The sequence below is a fragment of the Hemitrygon akajei genome, chromosome 21 (assembly GCF_048418815.1).
Source record: "Hemitrygon akajei chromosome 21, sHemAka1.3, whole genome shotgun sequence".
NCBI classification, from domain to species: domain Eukaryota; kingdom Metazoa; phylum Chordata; class Chondrichthyes; order Myliobatiformes; family Dasyatidae; genus Hemitrygon; species Hemitrygon akajei.
Window position 1 is genome coordinate 54,776,123 of NC_133144.1, and position 23,652 is coordinate 54,799,774.

Here is a 23,652-nt window from a genome sequence, read left to right on the forward strand (position 1 = left end):
AATGTGCAGACTGAACCATTCTAATTTTGACTGTCCTGGGAATTCCAGACAATTTCAGGAATTGATTTACAAGGAGCAAAGGGAAGTCAAAGGAAGGTAGCTTCTGTCCGTCAAATGGAAGAGGAGGAAATCTATTGGAGTCTTATAAAGCAACAACTACAAAGTGCTGGAGGAACATAGCAGGTCATGCAGAATCTATGGAAAGTCCAGGAGAGTCCTGAAGAAGAATCTTGACCTGAAATACCTACTGTTTATTTCTCTCCACAGATACTGCCTGAGTTGCTGATTTTCTCCAGCATTTTGTGTTCAATTCTCAGCACTGGAATCAGTGTTAATATCACTAGCATATGTTGTGCAATTTGTTGTTTTTTTGGCAGAAGTGCAGTGTAATACATAACAAAAAACAAAAAGGATTACAATTATATATATATATTAAATACGCAGAGCAAATAGTAAGGTAGTGTACATGATTCATTGTCCATTTCAGGAATCTGAATTCCAGCATCTGCAGAATTTCTTGTGTTATAAAGCAAATCACTTTCCTATAATAGTAAAAAGGGTCAAAGTAGAGAGCAAAAGTGCAGACTATTCTTTGTCCTTAATTTCAATATCATCCCAACACTCAGATGTTCTCTGTGTGTTACCTACTTTCAATGTTCAAATGGCGTTAACATTTCAAAATGCTTGATTAGACAAAATAATCTGTTTTAAGGTGAAAGACTCACATTTACTTCAATCAAACTGGCAATGCATTAGCTTAGTTGTAAATCCTCCCTCACTTGTTGCTGAAGGCATTGAACATACCGAGTTGAGGTCAGAGACTGTAGAATTGACTGAGGTACCACAATAAACATTAACCTGAGGCCATACGGCTAGACTGGCGGCAAACAGTGTTAAGTGCAGAGTCCCTAGAACTACACAAGTTTCTGACTACACACTCCAATCAATGTGGCCTATGGGGGCTCCCTAGGCGAAAAAAAATAGAGCCACTTTGGTCCTAATTGCGCTCACAACCATCGGCCTGAGAAGGAATCAAATCCGCAATACCAGAGATCTATGGGCAGAGATTGGGGAGAATTATATATAAATAGCAGGATGTATAGGATCAGAGGGCACAGCCTCAGAATACAAGGGCATTCTTTAGAACAGAGATGAGGAGGAACTTCTGTAGCCAGAGGGTGGTGAATTAGTAGAATTCATTGCCACAGATAGCTGTGGAGGCCAAGTCATTGGGTACGTTTAAAGTTGAGGTTGATTGGTGAGTGTGTCAAAGGTTAAAGGTAGAAGCATAGGGTTGAGGGGCTCATGATCAAATAGCGGAGCAGACTCAAAGGGCTCAATGGCCAAATTCGGCTCCCATATCCTAAAAACACTTCAGAAGATCAAAAGTGTGAACGATAAATAAAGCTTTGGCGTGAAAGACTATGTAGTAACTTGTGTTGGATCTGGGGTATTATACATTTGGGAATCATTCTAAAGGAAAGATTTGGCATGAAGTTGGGTGTTTACCCCTTCTGCCCTTCTGGCCAAGTACTTATTTATGAGTTATTTAATTTAGATCCTTGGGAGACACAGTTTACAACTCAACAGAAAAATACACTGTTCATCCTCCCCCCCCCCCCCAAAGTACTGTAAGTTCATCCTTCCCTTCCCCCAAAGACTATAACATTAATCAAACTTCTAAAAATATTCACTGACGACCCTTAAGCTCCTGGAACATTATTATTTGAAGGCAAGACTTACTTTATTTTTCTTTCCCTTAAGCTACAAAACCAGTTGCAGATCATCTTTAACTGCACTTTCCTCTTGATTTAACCTCTCTCTGGACAGAACAGCCTACGAAAAGTCATGGATACAGCCCAGTCCATCACAGGTAAAGCCCTCTCCACTAGTGAGTACATCTACAAGGAATGCTGTCACAGGAAAGCAGTATCCATCATCAAGGAACTCCACCACCCAGGCCATGTTCTCTCTTAGTTTCTGCTTTCAGATAGGAGGTACCAGGATTCTTAGATTCGACACCATCAGGCTCCTGAACCAGAGTGGATAACTTCACTCACCCTAACACTGAACTGATTCCACAACTTTCAAGGACTCCACAACTCCCATTCTCAATATTATTTATCACTTATTTATATGTTATTATTATTTTGTTTTTCTTTTTGTGTTTGCATAATTTGATTTTTTTGCTCATTGGCTGTTTGTCCATCTTTGTTTGTGTGAAGTTTTTCATTGTTTCTATGGTGTTTCTTTGTAGTTACTGTGAATGCCCGCAAGAAAATGAATCTCTGGGTAGTATAAGGTGACATATACACTACTGGGCAAAAGCCTTAGGCACATATATACAGCTACACAGACTTTTGCTCAGTGCTGTATTTGTCAATGTAGAACGGAAACTGAGTTTGTAAATCTGGCGGGAACAAAGTATGTTCAGAACGGCGAGAGTGGAGTGCTACAGGACGGGTGTGGGACAGGTGGCCGAGAAGGAGTGTCAGCGGTGTATGGTGACATGGGTGCAGACACACCCAGCCCTGAGACACCAGGCAAGGTCATTTGATTCCAAACATTTAGTTTATTGATCATTATAGAATGTCTCTCTGGTTTTCCTGCTCCCTCCCCTCTCCCTTCCCATTTTCCCAAAAAAGATTCCCCTCTCCCTGCCCCCTTCCCACTATCAGTCCACAATAGAGATCCATATCATCAGTCATATATGTCACAAAATTTGTTCTTTTTTTGCAGCAGTACAGTGCAATACATAAAATCACTAGAATACTGTGGAAAAGTGTTAGGCACCCTAGCTATATATACAGTATATGCCAAAGACTTTCGCACAGTACTGTATGTACTCTGATAATAAATTTAATTTGAATTTTTAACCCCCGTTTTGTTGTTAGTGGGGAACAGCTCAGTCTTCAGCTCTCACATCTGATTTTTGGGATTGTAGTTGTGGCTCCCTGTGTTTACTCCGAAATGAAAACTATACCTTAATCTTTTAAAGAGGTTTAGTTACTCTGAAACAATGATCATTAACTTGCATAAACAAAACATAAGTTTGTGTGGACATGTAGGTAGACGGCTGTGGCATATTTGTCTATAGTTCTGCAAATATAATGTGGTCAGACAAGCATCATACGTTGGGATTTCCTTATTGTTAGAGATATGGTAAAATTCTGGGTTCTATAAAACTGTTAATATGTGTAGAATCTACCTACACTTCAGCAGTACACCAGATTCAGCTTAGTATGCTTTGCAGATCCAAATTCAGATTCATTTATTTAATCACATGTACATCCAAACATACGTCATTTGTGTCATTTTAACACACAATGCGGCCCGATAGCACAGTGGTTACTGTAATAGTATTACAGTGCTCATGACCCAGGTTCAATTCCTGCTGCTGTCTATAAGGATCTTGGCACATTCTCCTTGTAACTGTGTGTGTTTTCTCTGGTGCTCTGGTTCCCTCCCACATTCCAGAGGCTGACTGGTCATGAGGGTAATTGGGCAGCATGGCTTGTTGAGCCAGAAGGGCCTCTTGCCTTTCTTTATTTTTAAATAAATAAACAAACAAGCCCAAGGATGTTCTGGGTGGACAGCCCACAAATGCACCACACATTCAGCGCCAACATAACATACCCGCAAGGAGGTTGAGGAAGGATGGGTGGGGGAGGGCAAGTGGTCTCAGAGAACATGATCAGAAAGAACTTGGAATCTCTGTGCAGGAGAAGCTACTCAAGGCAGAGGCTCAGTGAAGGGGTGATGCCACGTCCTTCAGAAACAAGTGTCACAGCTTGAAGGATTTGTAAAAAGGTGCAAGAATGAAGAGTGGGGAGCAGAGGAGAGAAGGAAGCCTGCAACGTCAGGTTGCACCACCAAGTGCAGAAAGAACAGTGGACAAGGGGAGGGAGCATGACATCATAATCACTCTTTAATAATGTTTACCTCAAGGCAAAATGTCAACGTAGGCATGATCAATGAACACAGCCCTATTCAGCGGTCAATGGACTCACTGGAAAGGGAGTTGGATGAGAATAATTAACACAAAGCCAGGAAGAACAGCCTCTATGCAGGATGTGAAGATGGCCAACAGAGGAGGGTGGATGGTCTGAAAGTTGCAATGAATGGAGAGAGGAATATAAGGAGTCCTATGGGCTTAACAATGGGAGTGAAGCCTGGAATACAGTAGAAAGTAGCAAAGAGGCAGAATAGTGTTAGAGATGAAATTTGGAAGGTGAAATCATGTGGGGGTTGGGGAGCGTGAACAGAGGCAGCAACAGGAATCAAAAAGAATTCGGGTAAAGAGAAGGAGAAGGAATGGGCCCAGATCTGGGCATGCAAGTGAACATAGCAGACATTCAGATGACAGAACTTCAGTTCACCATTACAGAACTATAGTACCAAGGCTATACATCAGTCCTGGACACAGAGGTTGAAGATGGAAGAGACCATATGAGAGTATGAAGCACAAGTCCAGAGGTCACCTGCTGAGATGTCCTTGATGTGGATATAGGAAAAAATTTATCTTGGTTCGCTTATGAGCTAATAAACAGGGGCAAAACGAGGTACAGTGGTAGAGAGAGACCTTGAAAGCCTGGGCTCACAGAGGAACAAAGAGAAGGCAGCTCCACAAGAAACCGAGTGCCACAGGAGCACAGAGAGTTGCCCATTACCTCATGGAGTCAGGGCTGCAATTGGCTTTGTCAGTTGCGACATATAGCAGCAGAGCCATGGATGGGTGGAGTCAACATTCAGGAGAAGTTACAATGTCATGGCAGGATCGAGGAGGTAGGTCATCTACTCCTGTTCCAATTTTCGAGTGTTCTTGTGAATGTAATTCCTTACTCCTTTACAATAACCAATAGTTGTTGTTTCAAACTATATGTGTATTCCAAGATGAAGCAATGTGTCATAGAAATGTTCTAAAGTTGAAGGTGCACTCTGTGGAAATTCATCTTCCTAACACAACTGGGAATCCAAAATCCATGCAATGGTATTTTCCAAGCTTTAACAATATTGTCAAATGATCCATGATTGGCGTCTAGTAAAGGCACTCAAATACTTGAGAAGGCATTTTTATTAAAAACTGGCTTGTTTTTTGCTACGTTCAGGGAACATTCTGGTTAGCTGCATTCCAAGCATTTATTCAATGTGACCTTGTAAATGACTCATAGATATAATTGTTTATATGACAGACCATTCCCTCCCAACACTTAAGTGAGTCACACTATTAATTGTGAGATGGAAAGAATTGCAAAGTATCCCTTGTCAAGGTGATTGCTTATGGCTAGAAGTGATATTCAACTGATTGCAGTTGTGACTAAATACTGAAAGATTCCTACCATAGACCAAACACAACCTTGTGAAAACTGCCCAGATTCTTTTCCCAGTAAGGTAACACAAAAAGCTAGCAATACTTACAGCTAACATGAGTGAGCTATAGTTAATGCAACTGCCCAACAAAGACTGAAAATTCTGTATAAACTGTGTTTATATGTTCCTGTGCTGGTTTTCAGTTTCTTCAGAATAGCACACAAACCTACAGGCATGAATAAATAAAGAATATATAGAAACCCTACACACCGTCAACAGGGCAGGTAACATTTATGGAGGGACATGCAGAGTTAACTTTCCAAGTTGTATAAAATGGAAACTTTATTCCTGTCCGCAGATTCTGCCTGCCCTGCTGATGATTTCCAACACTCTTTGTTTTTATTTACTTTATTTTTTTTATTTGTCCCCTGATTTAAATACCCATCCATACAATGCAAATGTTTTAAAAGTTTTGTATTTCTTGGATTTAAGTGGCGGGGTGCAGATACGTCTCTACCAAAGGAGGTGCAAGGTGCTCCTTCCCTCCGCTAGCCTGCAGGTCACCCTTGGGCAAGGTGTAGCACCTGCTTATCCCTCCTTGATCTGGGACATGCGAAGCCATGGGATCAGGTGGTGGATGGCCGTATGAGCAGCTGGTGCACGTCACTAGTCCTGGTTATGCGACCACTGATGCCAGGCAGGCAATCTATGAAGTGTATTGATAATGGCTGGGGTCACCCCTCTTGTAAAGACACTGCCCAGAAGAAACCAATGGCAAACCACTTCTGTATCAAAATTTGCCAAGAGTAATTATGATTATGGAAGGATCATAATCACCTACATCATATGACATGGCACATACTGAACAAACTATTTCTTAGAATGTCAAGTTTCTTTATTTATTTAGAGTTACAGCATGGAACAGGCCCTTCCAATGCAACGAGCCACATCAACCAGCAACTGTCTAAATTAACCCGAATTACAGGACAAAATAGAATGACCAATTAACCTACTAACTGGTATGTCTTTGGACTTCGGGAGGAAAGTGCAGCACCTGGAGGAAAACCACAGAGTCACATGGAGAGCGTACAAACTCCTTACAGACAGCACCAGAATTGAACTCCAAATTTCAATGCCCTGAGCTATGGTAGTGTTGCGCTAACCGTACGCTACCATGGCATGCAGAAATTGAGGTTAAATTGATGGGATATTATTTTGCCCTTTGATATCTGCACAGTTTGCTGAGCACCAAAACCACTTCCACACACTGTAACAAGAATTTCATTACGCTGCCATTAATAATTTCCACCATGGTACAATGAGCCTGTGGAAAGTTGGCACATTCCAAGAGAAGGCCATTGCTGAGCAAGCACAATGTCTCAGGGAATGATTCTTCTCGGATTAAAAAAAAACTTGTCAGGAAGAAACTATTCTCTGGTATAGATTTTACCTGACCTGCTGAGTGGAACATCAAACACAGAACAAAACAGCGCAGTATGGGTCCTTTGGCCCACAATATTTTTCTGACCTTTTAACCTACTTTAAGATCAATCTATCCCTTCCTTCCTACTTAGCCCTTTATTTTTCTATCATTCACATGCCTATCTAAGTTTCTTAAATGCCCCTAATGTATCAGCTTCTATCACCACCCCTGGCAAGGCATACCAAGCACGAACCACTCTGTGTAGAAACACTTACCTCTGACAATCACGTTAAAACTATGCCCTCTCACATTAGCGGATTTCTAGCATTGTCTGTTTTTATTTCAGATTTTGGCTCCATTTTACTTTGAACACCCTCCCCCAGAGCCTCGCCTGTTATACTGGGCTGTCAGAAGGCAGTGTGGAAATTCCAAAATGATTTAGATAAATATTTTTACCTTAAAGGAAGCTGCTTTATCCTCCATAGGTCCTGGATCATCTCCCCATAGACTCATTTGTAAATTCTACTCACTGCTCCGTCCTCCTGTTCATTCCCTCTCATGCTGAGGCTAAAAAACATTTGTTCAATAGATGCAGGAAGAATCTCTTTAAAGGATGTACTCTGCCCTTCCTAACCTTCAATCTGAAAAGGCCCACAAAATAAAAACTTTTTTATTTACTAAAAACAAAATGAAAAATGAAATTTTCCTCTAAATACAAACTTATTTTCCATCACTTTCTCTGCTGGAGATGTGTTATGCAAGTGATTCTACACCCAGTTTGATAAGGTTGCATTCATGTCACCTCTGACCCCTAAGTCCCAGAGTGGACTTCAATCAGTGGCCACCAAAACACCAGCTCATTAATGCAAATATCTAATCAGCCAATCATGTGGCAGCAATTCAATGCATAAAAGCATGCAGATGTGGTCAAGAGGTTCAATTGTTGTTCAAACCAAACATCAGAATGGGGAAGAAATGTGATCGAAGTGACTTTGACCATAGAATGATTGTTGGTACCAGACAGGGTATGAATACCTCAGAAACCTCTGATCTCCTGGGATTTTCATGCACAGCCATCTCCAAAGTTTACAGAGAATGGTGCAAAAAACAAATTCAAAGATCCAGTGAGCGGCAGTTCTGTGGGTGATAAAGCCTTGTTAATTAGAGAGGTCAGTGGAGAATGGTCAGACTAGTTCAAGCTGACAGGAAGGCGACAGTAACTCAGGAGTGGTGTGCAAAAGAGCATCTCTGAGCGTACAACACATCGAGCCTTGAAGTGGATGGGCTACAACAGCAGAAGACCACAAGGGGTTCCACTCCTGTGACCATTTTATTAGGTACACTTCTGTATCTAATAAAGTGACCACATTCCCATCAATGCCCACAATTCTACTACCCACTAGAGAGAATGTACAGTGGCCAGATAACCTGTCAAACCACAGATCTCTGGGTCATGTGAAGAAACCAGAACCCCAAGGGAATCCCAACTGAAGAATGTGAAAACTGTACACAGACTGCACTGGAAATCAGATTTGAACCCGGGTCGCTGAAACTGTGAGGCAGCAATTCTATCACCACTGTACCATTTGACACTTCAAAGCCCAATTTATCCCCTTCCCCTTCTCTCTTTTTTTATTTTCCATTCTGGTTCCCTTCTCACCACCTTTCCTCTCATGCCCAGCACCTCCCTCTGGTGCCCCTCTTCCTTCCTTTTCTTCCATGGTCCACTGCCCTCTCCTATCAGATTCTTTCTTCTCCAACCCTTCACCTTTTCCACCTATCACCTCCCAGCTTCTTATTTCATTCCACTCCTCTCCCCCATTCACACACCTAGTTTCACCTATCACCTGCCAGCTTGTATTCCTTCCCCTTCCCCCGCCTTCTTATTCTGGCTTCTGTTCTGTTCCTTTCCAGTCCTGATGAAAAGTCTCAGCCTGAAACATTGACTGTTTATTCCCCTCCATAGATGCTGCCTGATTTGCTGAGTTCCTCCAACATTTTGTGTGTTATGTTGGATTTCTTGTTAGATATGCAGAATCTCTTGTTTAGGTTCCTTTTTGTACTCTGTGTCTCTCTCATGTACAACAAGCAGCATTTCAATTCATCAACAATTCGACTATTAACACCTTCTAAAGTTTGTGGAGACATCCCTTCCACCCCTATCTGTTCCCTCCACCCACTCCATCCCCTGGTAACTTTCAGATCTTTAGATGCTACATAATCTTCTATAAACTGTCATGGCAGCCTGTTTTATTGGAATGATCGTAATCAATCGTCTTTGTTAATATATGGTGCTGTTTCTTAAAAAACATAAACATACACAAAATTTTAATAACTATTAAGTTGCTGCAGTATTTTTATAATGAGTCACATAAAGAAAGACTCCTACAAGAAACCTGGTGTATTATGTAGAGATATGAAATTTATCAGTAGGTAATAACTGCTAAATGAGCTAACAGCAGAAACAGGTATTTTGTACATTGGAGGTGTGAATAAAGCTAGCACTTTTTGTCAGAAAAACCACTTTATTTTTTGTTGCAACATGCAACTGAATGCATTACTGCACTTCAGCAGATGTGATAGCTCAGAGTTATCATCGATTAATTTTACAGAGAACTGAGATTCTGAGAAATATTATGTAGTGGTTACGTCCATGATTTAGGAGCTCTTAATGCTGTCACAATACGCAATGCCAACTGGAGCTTAGCTCCTGGTAGGGTCACCCAAGGTGAAAAGGTCAAAGCGGAGATTCCAGACAAAGTGCAATCTAAACAACACCTCAACGGTGGAGCTGGCAGAAGATAATGACGCATCACAATGGCAGTGAAGGCAGATGAATGCTTCAGCAGTGAAGGGTCCCCAGCTCGTCTTGGATGCCATGCCACTGGTGTCTGATCCTGATCTGTCAAGGACCGTATGGTCACTGTCCATGCATCAACCTCCACACATTTTAACAAAGCCACACACAGGCATTCTCCTTGGGAGAACATCGTACTCGACTCAAGTGATCACACTTCTACTCCTACTAAAAAGGTTTGAAACTCACTCATTTATTGATATTGTATCCCAGTTTAATATGACTTATTTTACTGTGGACCTGAATTGGTTTAATTATGCATCAGAACTAAAGGGAGAGTTTTGATGCATAATTAGATATCAGATTCTAAGTAAACATTGCCAATGAAAACCCAGTCTTCCAAAGGCATTCCTCAATGTATGAAACACACTGATTCTGATAGTTTTCTGAACCCTTCTGAAGTCATGCTACTGGGACAGTGAGGGAGGCAGGCCACATTGCCGCCATGAAAAGTGTTGTTTAGACCAGCAATGGCTAAACTTTCTCATTCCCTACAACAAGAGAAGAACAAATATATCGTGCACCTGGTTATCATCCGATCATTTACTCAGTAAGAAATTTGGATAGTTAACGCTCATGGTAATATTATATCACTCATTGTAGGTAAGATTCTGCAATGGAGCAAGAGATGGTTCCCGAGGTCAGCGGGAGATGCTCATGGAGTGAGTACTGTTTTAGATTCGCTCCATAACCTTTACTTTTTTTAACCTTTGATCACCCTTATTCAACTTATTTTTACCTACACCAAAAGATTCTTGCTATTTTTTTGGACTTATCGTTAAGAGTTTATTGTGAATTTTTGAAGATATGTACTCAGAAATGGCTCTTAGATCTAAAGGACGAGAACCTGGGCGTAACCCGAACGGTAATGGAAAGAAGCAAGCTCATCCGAAACGCACTGAATTAACTTATGAACTGTTTATGGAGGTTTTGGATAAAAAATTTGATGAACAACAACAAATTTTTAAACAAGATATAAAGGCTTTTCGAGATTATATGGATAAGACGGATTCAGTAATTAACCAGCAGCAAGTTCTTATCGCATCTCTGCAAGAAGACGCTCAGAAACGAGATTTGATAATTGAAAAATTGCAACAGGACTTACTTTCGACTACTAAACTGTTGGAAACACTTAAAGCCAAGAGTGTCGACTTTGAGAATCGGTCCAGAAGACAGAACCTACGTATACTTGGTCTCCCAGAAGGTATCGAAAAAGACGACCCCAGGGTGTATTTTGCTCGACTTTTAAAGGATGCGTTCCCGTCTGTTTTTCCAGACAGTCCGCCGTTACTTGATCGCGCGCATAGAATTACGTGTCGATCACCGAGTGCTTCAGCTAAACCTTCGGTTGTAATTGTCCGGTTCCATTATGTACATGTTAAAGAGCAACTTATTCATGTGGCTCGACGTGTAGGAATGATTAAATTTCAAGATCACAATTTCCGCTTAGTAGAAGATTTTAGTCCTGAGGTAATGAGGGCACGGCTTCTATTTAAACCGCTGATGTCTGAATGTTATGAGAAAAATTTAAAACCAGCGCTCTTATACCCTGCGAAGCTCAGAATCTCTCCACCGAACGCTCCTCGCCAGATTTTTCTTTCTACATTTGAAGCGAGAAGTTTTCTGAATGAGAACTTCCCTACTGCTACGGGCTCTCAGGCTGAATGAATGAGTGATTTCGATCGTGTAAGATGGTTTTTGATCCTCCAAACCAGATTTTGTTTCTGGTTGTTGGTGTAGGTTTACTCTACACTTTATACTCAAGTTAAAGTGTTCTTTCAACATATTAATCGTTTTGTTTTACACACTTTAACCATTATACTGTATCACTGACTATTTTCTGTTCCTTCGAAGGTGTATTTTTAATCCTTCGAAGGTGAATACTTTTTTACTAAGATGGTGGTTTTTTGATAAAACATTTTTGGTGTTTTTTAAGATGGCGCTATTTTTTTTCTCTTGTCTTCTTCCTACAATGCATCGCTTATCACAGTTTAAATATTTTTTTGGTTTGTTTGGGTTTTAACCCGATTTATAAGTTTTTAGTGATTATATTTTCTTCGGTTTTTTTTCTACTACCAATTATATTAAGAAGTCTGGTTCTAGTATAGTGATTATAATTTTTAAAGTTTGGGTGGTTTTTTTTTAATATATATCCTTTATATATGGAGTGGTCTTCCGCTGATATGGGGGTAGGGTTAGTTTTATTTTTGCTTTTTCCCGGCCTTTTTTTGGCTCTGGTTTTTTTTCTCTTTCTTGAGTGGGAGGTGGGTGGTCTTTTTTCTAATTCTATATTTTTTCTATCAGTTTTTTTTAGTTTTTTCATTTGGGCTGATTTTGAACTACAAATATGTCCGCGATGTCGTCACTTCTGGGTCTGCTTTTTATTTTTGTTCTTCTTCCGGGGGCATGAGTTTGTAATTTGGTTAAACCTTTTTATACCAAAGGGTTGATTTTAGAACTATGGCTCAGACCATTAATTTTGTTTCTTGGAATACTAATGGTTTAAACCATCCGATTAAATGAAAGAAGATTTTCAAAGTATTCCAAAGACTTAATGCTCATATCATTTTTGTACAAGAAACTCATGTGAGGAAGGAGGACAATTATCGTTTTTTTAGGTTTTGGCAGGGTCAACAATATCATTCGAATTCGAATGCCAAAGTAAAGGGAGTTTCAGTTTTTATTGACTCCTCTATTACATTTGTCCAACATGATATCTTTTCGGATCCGAATGGTAGATTTTTGTTAATTACGGGTTTACTTTTTAATAAAAAGGTTGCTATGGTTAATGTCTATGCTCCAAATGTGGATTGTCCTGATTTTTTTAAGTCCTTATTTACTTCTTTACCTAATCTAAATGAATATAAGTTAATAATGGGTGGTGATTTTAATTGTTGTTTAAATCCTTTGATGGACAAATCTATATCTACTCAGACTGTACCCAATAAGTCGGCCACTTGTATCAACTCTTTTTTGACTGATAATGGAATTTTTGATATTTCGAGATTTCGGCATCCTAAGGACAAAACCTTTTCTTTTTTCTCACATGTTTATCATTCTTATTCAAGAATTGATTATTTTTGTATTGACTCTTGTTTGATTCCTTCGGTAAATGGTTGTTATTATGATAGTATAGCTATTTCTGACCATGCTCCATTAAAACTTTCTATTAAATTTACGGACACAGTTCATAATGCTAGACAATGGCGGTTTGATTCTACCTTATTGCAAGATCCGTACTTTATTAAATTTATGAATGAACAGATCGATTTCTTCTTCTCAACCAACTCCATGGAAGATATTTCTTACGGAACACTTTGGGACACTTTTAAAGCATATATACGTGGACAGATTATTTCTTACTCTGTTGGTCTGAGAAAACGCATAAAGAAGGAAACTCTTTTATTGGTTGATAAAATTAAAGAGATTGACAAGAAATATTTGATTACTCCTAGTAAGGAGCTTTACAAACAAAGGGTTGAACTTCAAACAGAATATACTTTATTACTTACATCTTCGATTGAAAATCAACTGATGAAGTCCAGATCTGATTTTTATATACATAGTGATAAATCAGGTAAACTATTAGCTAGTCAATTGAAGAATGCTTTGGTTAAACGTCAAATTACTAAGATCCGTCAGCAAAATGGGGATTTGACAATTAACCATGATGAGATAAATAAATAATTTCAAGATTTTTATACTTCCCTGTATCATTCTGAATTTCCTCAGGATTGCAGTACCATGTGTGATTTTCTTGGGAAATTGAATTTCCCAAGATTATCACCAGATGATCTTTCAATATTGGAAACTCCTTTGACTGATGCAGAAATCAGAGGGTTTATTTCTTCCATGAATTCAGGGAAAGCACCTGGTCCGGATGGGTATACAGCAGAATTTTTTTAATGTTTTTCCGCTACTCTCTCTCCTTGGTTATATAAGGTTTTTGAAGAAGCAATTAGATTGGGCAATTGGCCACAATCTTTTTATAGAGCTTCTATTTCTTTAATATTGAAGAAAGATAAAGACCCTACTGATTGTGCATCCTATAGACCAATATCCTTACTGAATGTAGATTCCAAGATTTTTCCCAAGTTACTTGCATCCAGATTGGAGAAGGTATTACCCCAAATTATTTCGGAGGATCAAACCGGTTTTATTAAAAATCGCTATTCTTTTTTTAATGTTAGGAGGTTATTGAATATTGTGTATACTCCTTCACATAATATTTCAGAATGTGTTATTTCATTAGATGCAGAGAAAGCATTTGATAGAGTTGAATGGCCATACTTATTTAATGTGTTGGAGAAGTTTAATTTTAGTCTGACATTCATTTTCTGGATTAAACTGATTTATCATACCCCAGTAGCCTCGGTGTTTACAAATAATCAAAGATCTCCCTTTTTTCGTTTATTTCGGGGCACTAGACAAGGCTGTCCTCTTAGTCCACTATTATTTGATATTGCTTTAGAACCCTTGGCAATTGCTATCAGAGAATCACAGGATATTCTTGGTATTAATCGTGGGACAGATACTCATAAGTTATCTTTGTATGCAGATGATTTATTATTATTTATTTCCAATCCTGAGAAATCTATTCCTGTAGTTTTATCATTGTTGGCTCAATTTAGTGATTTTTCTGGGTATAAGTTAAATCTTAATAAGAGTGAATTGTTTCCTTTAAATAGACAGGTCCCAATTTATGGAAACCTACCTTTTAAATTAGTTAATGATTCTTTTATTTACTTAGGGATTAAAATCACAAAAAACCACAAAGACTTATTTAAGGTTAATTTTGTACCCTTAATTGATCAGATTAAATGCTTGCTTACTAAGTGGTCACCATTACCTTTATCTCTGATAGGTCGAATTAACACTATTAAGATGGCTATTTTACCTACGTTCTTATATACTTTTCAAGCAGTACCAATTCTTATTCCGAAATCTTTTTTTTACTAATGTTGATTCAAAAATTTCCTCATATATTTGGCAGAATAAAAATCCTAGGTTAGGTAAAATATACTTACAGAAGGCAAAGAAGGAAGGTGGATTAGCATTGCCTAATTTTAGATTTTATTATTGGGCAGTTAATATCAGATATTTGATATGTTGGTTGAAAGATTGGGATGGATCTTTTAGCCCTCATTGGGTGAGCCTGGAAATTAAATCGGTACCAGGTTTTGCACTGGGTTCTATTTTGGGGACTTCTCTCCCTTTTGCTCTTTTTAAATTGCTGAAACGAATTGACAACCCGATAGTTAAACAAACTTTACGTATATGGTTTCAATTTTGAAATTTTTTGGGTTGATTCAGTTTGTTTTAAATATTCCTATTGTATCCAATTGTTTTTTCCACCCTTCAATTATAGACCAAGCTTATTTGGCTTGGAAGACTAAAGGATTATTACGATTTTCTGACTTATTTTTGGATAATTGTTTTATGTCTTTTGAGCAGTTATCTAATAAATATAATTTGCCTAGATTTCATTTTTTTAGATATTTACAGATCAGGAATTTTTAAAATACTGTACTTCCTACTTTTCCAAACCTTGTGTCTTCAGGCATTTTGGAGAATTTGTTTGAATTAAACCCCTTTCAGAAAGGGCTTATATCAAAACTTTATAATATAATTATAAAGATACGTTCAGAGCCCCTTTATAAGACAAAAAATGATTGGGAAAGAGAGCTCAACATTATTATTCCTATTGAGAATTGGGATAAAATTCTTCAATTAGTTAATACATCATCTATATATGCTAAACATTCATTAATACAGTTTAAGGTTGTACACAGGGCTCATATGTCCAAGGATAAATTGGCTCATTTTTATTTCTATATAAATCCTATTTGTGATAGATGTCAATCTGAAATAGCGTCTCTAACTCATATGTTCTGGTCGTGTCCACTTTTGAAAAAATATTGGAAAGATATTTTTGATATTATCTCTGCGATATTGAACATTGATTTACAACCCCATCCTATTACCACAATTTTTGGTTTACCAATGATGGACTCACTTCATTTATCTTCTTCCGCTTGTTGAATGATTGCATTCCTTACACTAATGGCTAGAAGATCTATTTTGTTGAATTGGAAGGAAATTAATCCTCCTACTGTATTTCATTGGCTTTCTCAAACTATGTTATGTTTAAATTTAGAAAAAATTAGAAGTGGTGTATTTGACACTTCTACTAAATTTGAAAAGATATGGAGACTATTTATTCAATATTTTCATATGTAATAGGACCCTGCTCCAGGCCTATTTGATTTTCCAGTTTTGATTGCATTTATGTCAAGAGGATCGGAGTTGACGACACTGATGATTTTGTATTTTTGTGAGATATTATAAACAGCCCTTTTTTTTCTCTTTTTTATTTTTTCTTTTTTTTCTCTTCTATTAGTTATTAGATTTTAGATTAGTTTTTTGCATAATGATTTTTTTTCTTTTTTTCTTTTTCTTTTTTTATTTTATATTATGATACACTTAGGTTTGCCTTGTCTATTTGTATATTGTATCATTTACGATGTGGGAATACTCATTTATACTGTATTCATTGCTCTTGTAATCTTTCATAGTTAGTTGAAATATGTATGCGTGTAATCTCATTATCTATGTATCAACTTTATTTTGTTGTTATTAATAATGATAATTAAAAGATGGGAGATAAAAAAGAGATGGTTCCCCGTTCAGTCCCTGCGAATATTATGGACATCTGGATCAATGAGCATGTTCAGGAATCATTCTGCAATGTGGGACGAAATATATCATGTAAGCAATGGAAGTTGTCAATATGTAATTTTGTCCACAGTACGGATAGATCAAGCAAAGAGTGGCTGACGCTCTTCATCAGTGGGAAAATGGTGCTTTAATTCCCCATGCTCTCAGCCTCTCACACAACACTATTGAAATGAAGCACAGAGCCGTCCCAAGACTGCGCCTCTCCTTTTGATTCTAGGCAGTGCCTGGACTGACTGTGCTCATGCCTGGCCAGTGGTTCAGCAGGAAATTGGCGACTATGACTTTTTTCTTGAGCCTCAGTTTACCAATTTACTTCCTTCAATCATCAGCTTCTCTGCTCCACAATGGAACATTAAACTGAAAATAATTATTTCCCAATTGCATTCACTATATACTGACAGTGATTCATGGCAATGGTGCATTCGTAAGCCTCCTATTGATCAGATCATTGACAAAGTTATACCAGTGTTCAGGTGCATTACACAACAGAATGGAAGAGAGTTGGCTATAGCTTCTTACTAGGTAACTAATCAATAGTTCAGAGGATAAGCTGTAAGATAACAGGTGAAAAGATGGGGGAGGTATTGGGTGGTGGAAAGAGATCTTTCCAGGGTATTTGCCAGAAGAGTTTTGCCCTCCACTATTTAGGAAAATTTATGGTAACAACTTCAATACTCAGCTTGTATTTCCCGGATAATTTGCCCTACAGAGATTATCCAAAATCACTGAAACTCTTCAAAGTTGTTATAAAAACAGAAAAGGCAACATCAGCAGAGAGAGAAAAAAAAGAGCATTAAGGTTCAGGTCAATGGTCTTCCATCCAAACTAGGAATAAAACATTAGCCCAGTTTCCCTTTCCATAAATACTGACTGGCATGTTGATTATTTCCAGCATTATGTTTTTATCTCAGACTGCCCACAACTGTGGTGTTTTGCTTTTGTACTGTTTCTTCAAAATTGTGCCAAGCACGTCAAGAGCACCACAACATAAATCTTTAAAAAAAAATTAAACCACTCAGCTACAGTAAATGACAGCCATCCATTTTGTTCATGCAGTGCTACTTGCTATCAATAGAAAATGTTTTCAAAGAAGCAAATCTCTTCAGCTGAGTTTTACAACAGAAAGGACTAAACGAAGAGAAATTAATGTTAATAAATCCAATAGGAGAGTCCAAACAGAAGAAGGTGTGAGGTACTGCATGCATATGTACTCCAACTACAATCCTATTGAGAACTAGAGTCTAAAATCACTACATTCTTCAGCTATGCAAACAAGTCTAGTACAATTAGCAAAATAAATCAAAAGCATGCATATCTTACCTTGATGAACTAATAATTTGAATTTTTAAAAGAAATGAATGGGAAAAAGAGCTGGTGTTAGATTTTTATTTTGACGGCAGGTTCTATTTGTTAGGTTTGCAGCTTCTCTTTGGGGATGGAGAGAATACCATCATATTCCCTCCAGCATTCCAGCCACTGCCCCCTGCCTCTGCCAAAGCTGTGCAAAGCAGCCAATGAGAAAAGTACGTTGGATGTTTTGCCTGGCCTACAGCAGGTGGTAATGTATGATATCGGAGATTGATGTGCAGGCCGGAAACAGAAAAGTCAAATGAAGTAGCATTAATGACATTTGTGCATCTCTCCTTTTCTAAAAAGTTTGGTAACCAGTGCAGTCCCTCATCAGAAGATCAGTTTGACAACAGTCATGATCAAGTACAATAAACCCCAGGTACTTTCTGTTTCCAAAAGGGTAACATTCAGGATATTTATTCCCCTTCTCTTGAGCTATGAAAATCTCAACAAAGGACTGAAACATTTCATCCACAACACAATACATCATTTCACTGGTTTCCTTCGCAGTTTGCATTATTAGGTCAACCTTTTCTGCAGTTAAATATATATGTCTCGCCAGTGGAATAAAAAGCACATTCATTTCTGAGTTTTGATGATATCACTTGTTTTGTTCAATTCCACCAACAGCTTGTTGACAACCTTAGAAGCTTTTTGAGGAATCCCTGACCTTCTTGGACTGAGGAGCTGAATTGGTAACATGCTCCTTTGATGCTGGAAGCTATAGAAGTCTTTCTTGAAAGAGCAGTCCATCAAAAAGCAGATTTAAACTGCCAATGAGATTCTGGTACAGTATTTTCTGAGGAGAATATTATGATCACCTCTATTTACTCTAAACTGAAGTCTCAGTGGATTGTTAAATAATCCAAGTCTATAAGAAAATCCCATGGATATGTCATCTCGCGATGTAACAAGGGATGTTAAAAGCAACAGCAGACTCGGTGCCCCCCTCCTATTACCTACTATCCCTTGGAGCCATCTGCTTTATCTGCTTTATAACTGTCTCATTCCTGCCCTCCTTTTGCTTGTGTCATTATCCCGTTTCATTTAATTGACCTGAAGAACCTAGAATATCTTCAGAGCACCTTAAATCTGCTCTGTCATTTACTAAAATTGTTCAGCAAACCCTTTCATCTGACACTTATCTCCACCCAACCTTCATATTCCCCAAATGCCCGTATTCCTTCCAGGCTTTCTGCCATTGTTCCTGCCTCTGCCAAAACTGTGCAAAGCAGCCTTCGGAGGTTTTGCCTTGCCTGTAGCAGGTGGGAATGAACGATATTAGGGACAGACGTGCAGTGTGGGAACAGAAAAATTAAACACTGACAACCGGTACACAGCCAGAGGCCACTTAGTAGAAAAATCCTAACAATGGTCTTACTTTCCTTTTCTCAATACCTTCCATCCTCCGTCTTTTTAAAATCAGTTCTATTAACCTCTAGCCTCTGGCTTCCAGTTCTGATCAATCTGAAATATAGTTACTGTTTCTCTTTCCACAACCGCTAAATGTTTCCAATATTTTAATCAAGTAACGATGCACTCTTACATGGAGGCAATTTGACCCACAAATCATTGAATAAACCATCTGGTTGGTACAACTCCTGGACTTGGCTGGTGTATTTCAAAACTCTGCTATACAAGCTAACATCAAACTATTTTTGAATCTACATCTCCTTCACTTTGCACATTGCAGGCCATAATGTGCAATATTTTAAATAACATTCTTCATCCTATTCTACCTCGATTATCTTACGTTAATGCATCAACTTGAGGCACCCAAACAAAACACTTCTATGTGGGCAATAAAGGTTTTGCAAGCAATACAATTAGCCACTGTTCAAAGTAAGCACATTTCAATAAGAATAAACTGTTTGGTGTCAAATTATGAGAGAAAAAAATCAGTTTGCTAACTTTGAACTGCATTTCTAACCTGACATAAATAAGTCCTAAATAGAGGGTAATATTCCCAAAATGATGGATTTCATATTTTAAGATCATTTGAAAATCACAAGGAAGGGAGGAAAAAAGATAATTTGCAGGTCGGTTACATTCACGAACATTAATGTTTGTGATGGTTCAGAAATTATCCCTCTGTAAGAAACTGTGTACAGAACCGAAATGACGGCATTTTTGGCGACGGCTTAGTTGATAGTAATGCGGTACTTACTCTGAAGAATCTATGAAGTATATTACAAGTGCACCAATGCTGAGGGCAAACACCAAGACCACCTGAAAAAGAGAGAGAGGAAGATTTGTTAGGACTTCGGAAGAAATTTGTCATTCAGAGTAGAAGCAAGCTACACACATGAGCAGGAAGAAATGCTGATGTCTTTATCAACATTGACTTCCAATCAATATTTTCTTTATGACGATTAAGGTACTGAATATAGTGCACCAATATTTTGCCAAGGTGACCTTATCACAAACAGTATTTCATTCCCCTTATATTTCAGTCATTAATAGAACTTTAATTCTTTGGGTTTGAACTAAGAACGGGAAGAAAAGCAAAAGGCCTTACAAGTGTTATGTATTTTTTACATGTGTTGGTTATTTGTTGTACAGCAACAATCATGCATTCTGTTTCAGGAGGAAGCAATGCAGCTTAGTGTGAGACGATGTAGTTTGGAAAGTCAAAGCAGAATTGGCCAGGGTTGCACGGTGGTTTAGAGGTTAGCACAACGCTCTACGGTTCAGGCAACCAGGGTTCCATTGTGTAACCTTACTGCTGTAAGGTTCTCCTCGTGACCACAGGAGATTCCGCCAGGTGCTCCGGTTTCCTTCCACAGTCCAAAGGCGGACTGGTTGGTAGGTTAATTGGTCATTGCTAATAGGCTAGGGTTAAGTTAGGGGATGGCTGGGCAGTGTGGCTCGAAGGGATGGAAGGGCCTATTCCGTATATCAAAAATTAAATAAATATACTATGAATGGTAGGGCACTAAGGCACATAATAGAACAGAAGGACCAAGAAGCACAAGTGCATGTGTTCATAGGTTGTTGAAAATGGTGTCACAGTTTGAGAAAGTGGTGAGAAAGGTGTTTAACACACTGGCCTTCACCATTCAGGGCACTGACTATAGGAATTAGGACATCATATTGCAATTGTACAGGTCATTGATGAGATCACACTTTAGAGGACAGGAGGCAGCCTGTCTGGGTGGGTGGGAGGGAGGGAGGGATGGGATGGGAAAGGGGTTTGTTTTGCTGTTGTTGTCTTGTCTTGTTCTGTGGAACATAATGGGCATGCTATGTAGGCACCCGAATATGTGGCAACACTTGTGGGCAGCCCTTGGGTTTGTGGGTTGTTAACATGAATGATGCATTTCACTGTATGCTTCAATGTACATGTGATGAATAAATCTGAATCTGAGTGCTGCACAGAGTTTTGGCTGCCCTGTTATAGGACACACATGGTTAAACTGGAAACGGGGTAGAAAAGATTTACGAGGATGTTGCCAGAACTAGAGGGCCTGAGTTATTCAGAGAGGTTGGCCAGGCTAGATCATTATTTCTTAGAAAATGGGACAATGAGTGTAAATGTTATGGAAATGGTTAAAATTATGAGTGGTATAAATAAGGTACATTGTAATTATTTTCTCGAGGATAAGGCAGTCCAAAATTAGGGGACACAGATTTAAGGTGAGAGGGGAAAGATTTAAAAGAGACCCATGCAGAGGATGTTGAGTATATTGGAATGAGCTGCAGAGGGTGTTGAATATATTGGAATGAGCTGCTAGACAAGTAGTTGAGAAAGGCATCATTTAAGAAGCATGGGGCTTGATAGTTGCAAGGGGAGAAGCTTTAAAGAATATGGGCTGAAAGCAGGAAATTAGGACAAGGTGGAGGGGCACCATGCCTTAGATGAGCTGATGGGTCAATAAAGACCACCAAACTGAAACAAAGATTAAAAAGAAAACAAACATTCTACCCCTGATCCAGCTCCATAGTTCTGTCTCAGTAAGAAGCCGAACAATGATAAAACGTATCTAACATTTCCAAAGTTTGAGTTAGAATGATTGATGATTTTATGCAATTAATCATGCCATAACAATCAAATCTCTTGGAAGAAATGAACTTGATTTGAGAGCAACCAGCGACTAAATAATCAATATCATAACCTAATTGCATAATATAAGCCAACATTAGGCCACTGATGGTAAAGGATGCAAGGTGGACCTTTGAGCTTGTTCACCATTCAAAGAGATCAGGGCTGAATCCCACACAGTCTCCACGTATCGAATTCACCCGGTATTCACCAATCTACAGTATGACCGAAATCAGTCACTGAATACCCACAGTTCACTGCAGTAGAGAATCTCAAGTTTTACAACATCTGCATGTTTTCATCATGTCCGCCCTGAAAGGTTAATGTTTAATCAAAAGATACTCCAACAAGAGGAAACAGCTTCTAAGAGTTTACCTCATAAATACCTTACAGAATCTTGCCCATCCAATTTACTCTTCTAACCTGAGTGAATGTGGGCCTCTCTCCCTCAATGTTTTCACATGAAACAACCCTATCGTCCCAAGAATCAAATAGAGAAATGTACATTGCACTAACTCCAAAAATATATGGGTATATTACACCCTGTCATGTCTTCAAAGACATAAATGTCATCTAAGGACAGCATAGAACTCAGTTCTGACCCCTGCCCAAACCTAATATTAGCAGCCCGTTGGGCCGAGAACAATAAGTTGTTTTCCATTCTCTGCTTTCTGTTAACCATTCCTTCATCCATGCTAACAATACCCCAAACCATGAGCTTTTACTTTACGTTACAATATTTCAGGAGGCACTTTATCAGAGGTCAGGTCCCAATGTCCGGAACACAAGACTGTGAATCTGTGCAGATCCGCTGGGGGAAGTAGAAGGTACAATGTTTATGAATTCAGGTTTGCTGAAGGCCGGAGGCTAAAGAAGGTGGCCTGTACTGGGGGGGGCGGGGGGGGGGGTGTGTGTGTGTGGCTTGTTCTACTACTGTTGCTTTGTTAATTGGCTGTTCTGTTTCACTCTGTGATTCTCTGCCGATCATTGTGAGCATGCTACGTTGCTGCCGGCATTTATGGCGACACTTGTGGGCTGCCCCTAGCACATCTTTGGATGTGTTTCTTGCTAACACAAATAACACATTTCACTGTAAGTTTCGAAGTACGGTACATGTGATAAATAAATCTAAATCCAAACCTGTCTATTAAAGATCTAGACATGCTACACTTCACTAGTTTCTGCCTGACTAGTTACATACTCACAAAATCAAAAAAATATTCCAAGACATCAGATTAACTGAACCATAGATCTATATTTCCTCTTTCCCTCATTTAAGTTGTGGTGATATATTTGCCACCTTCCAGTCAGCTGGTATGGTTCCAGACACTAAACAGTTCAAAAGTCAGAGCTAATTCCTTCAGTCTCACTGCGGTCTCCTCTTCGAGACCATCAGGATGGGGCCTGTCAGGGTTACATGAATCTGTTGGATTTCATTCCCTTCTCCAGTCATTTCTCTTTAGTTTAATTAATTACTTTAAGCTCCTCACTGTCATTGAGTGAATAGCAATCCACTGCTTATGCTTTATTGAATTTCTACACAGAAGACTGCTACAAAATCTTTGTTTCATGCCTTTACTGCTTTTTTCTCCTCTATTATTTTTCCAGTCATTATCTTTACCTGTACCTTCCTTTTGATGTGGCAATGTAACTCTTTTTCTATACTTATTCCATCTGATACACCATCAAGCATCACTATCAGTCTAATACCTTCTCGTTCCATCAAACGGTTCCTGGCACAGATTCGATAGGCCAATTTCTTCCTTCTATGCCATTATGATGCACTAATTCTGACAAATTTTAAAAAGTAAGCTTATCTTCTCTCTTCAGATAGCACCTCTGTGTACTTTCAACTACTTTGTGTTTTAATTTATTGCATCGGCAAAACCAATTGTGTCTATGCAGCCCTCCGAATGAATGATTAAATTAGTT

General features: G+C 38.7%; 1 protein-coding gene across 15 annotated transcripts in view; it reads right to left on the bottom strand.

Annotated features, from left to right (window-relative positions):
* kcnma1a (potassium large conductance calcium-activated channel, subfamily M, alpha member 1a) overlaps positions 1-23,652 on the bottom strand; it is a 913,789-nt gene that overhangs the window by 453,422 nt on the left and 436,715 nt on the right. For all 15 annotated transcript variants that reach the window (XM_073025436.1, XM_073025438.1, XM_073025437.1 and 12 more), the window contains one exon: positions 19,846-19,907. In XM_073025436.1, coding sequence (XP_072881537.1) covers positions 19,846-19,907 — 62 coding nt within the window. The remainder of the gene's footprint in view (positions 1-19,845; positions 19,908-23,652) is intronic.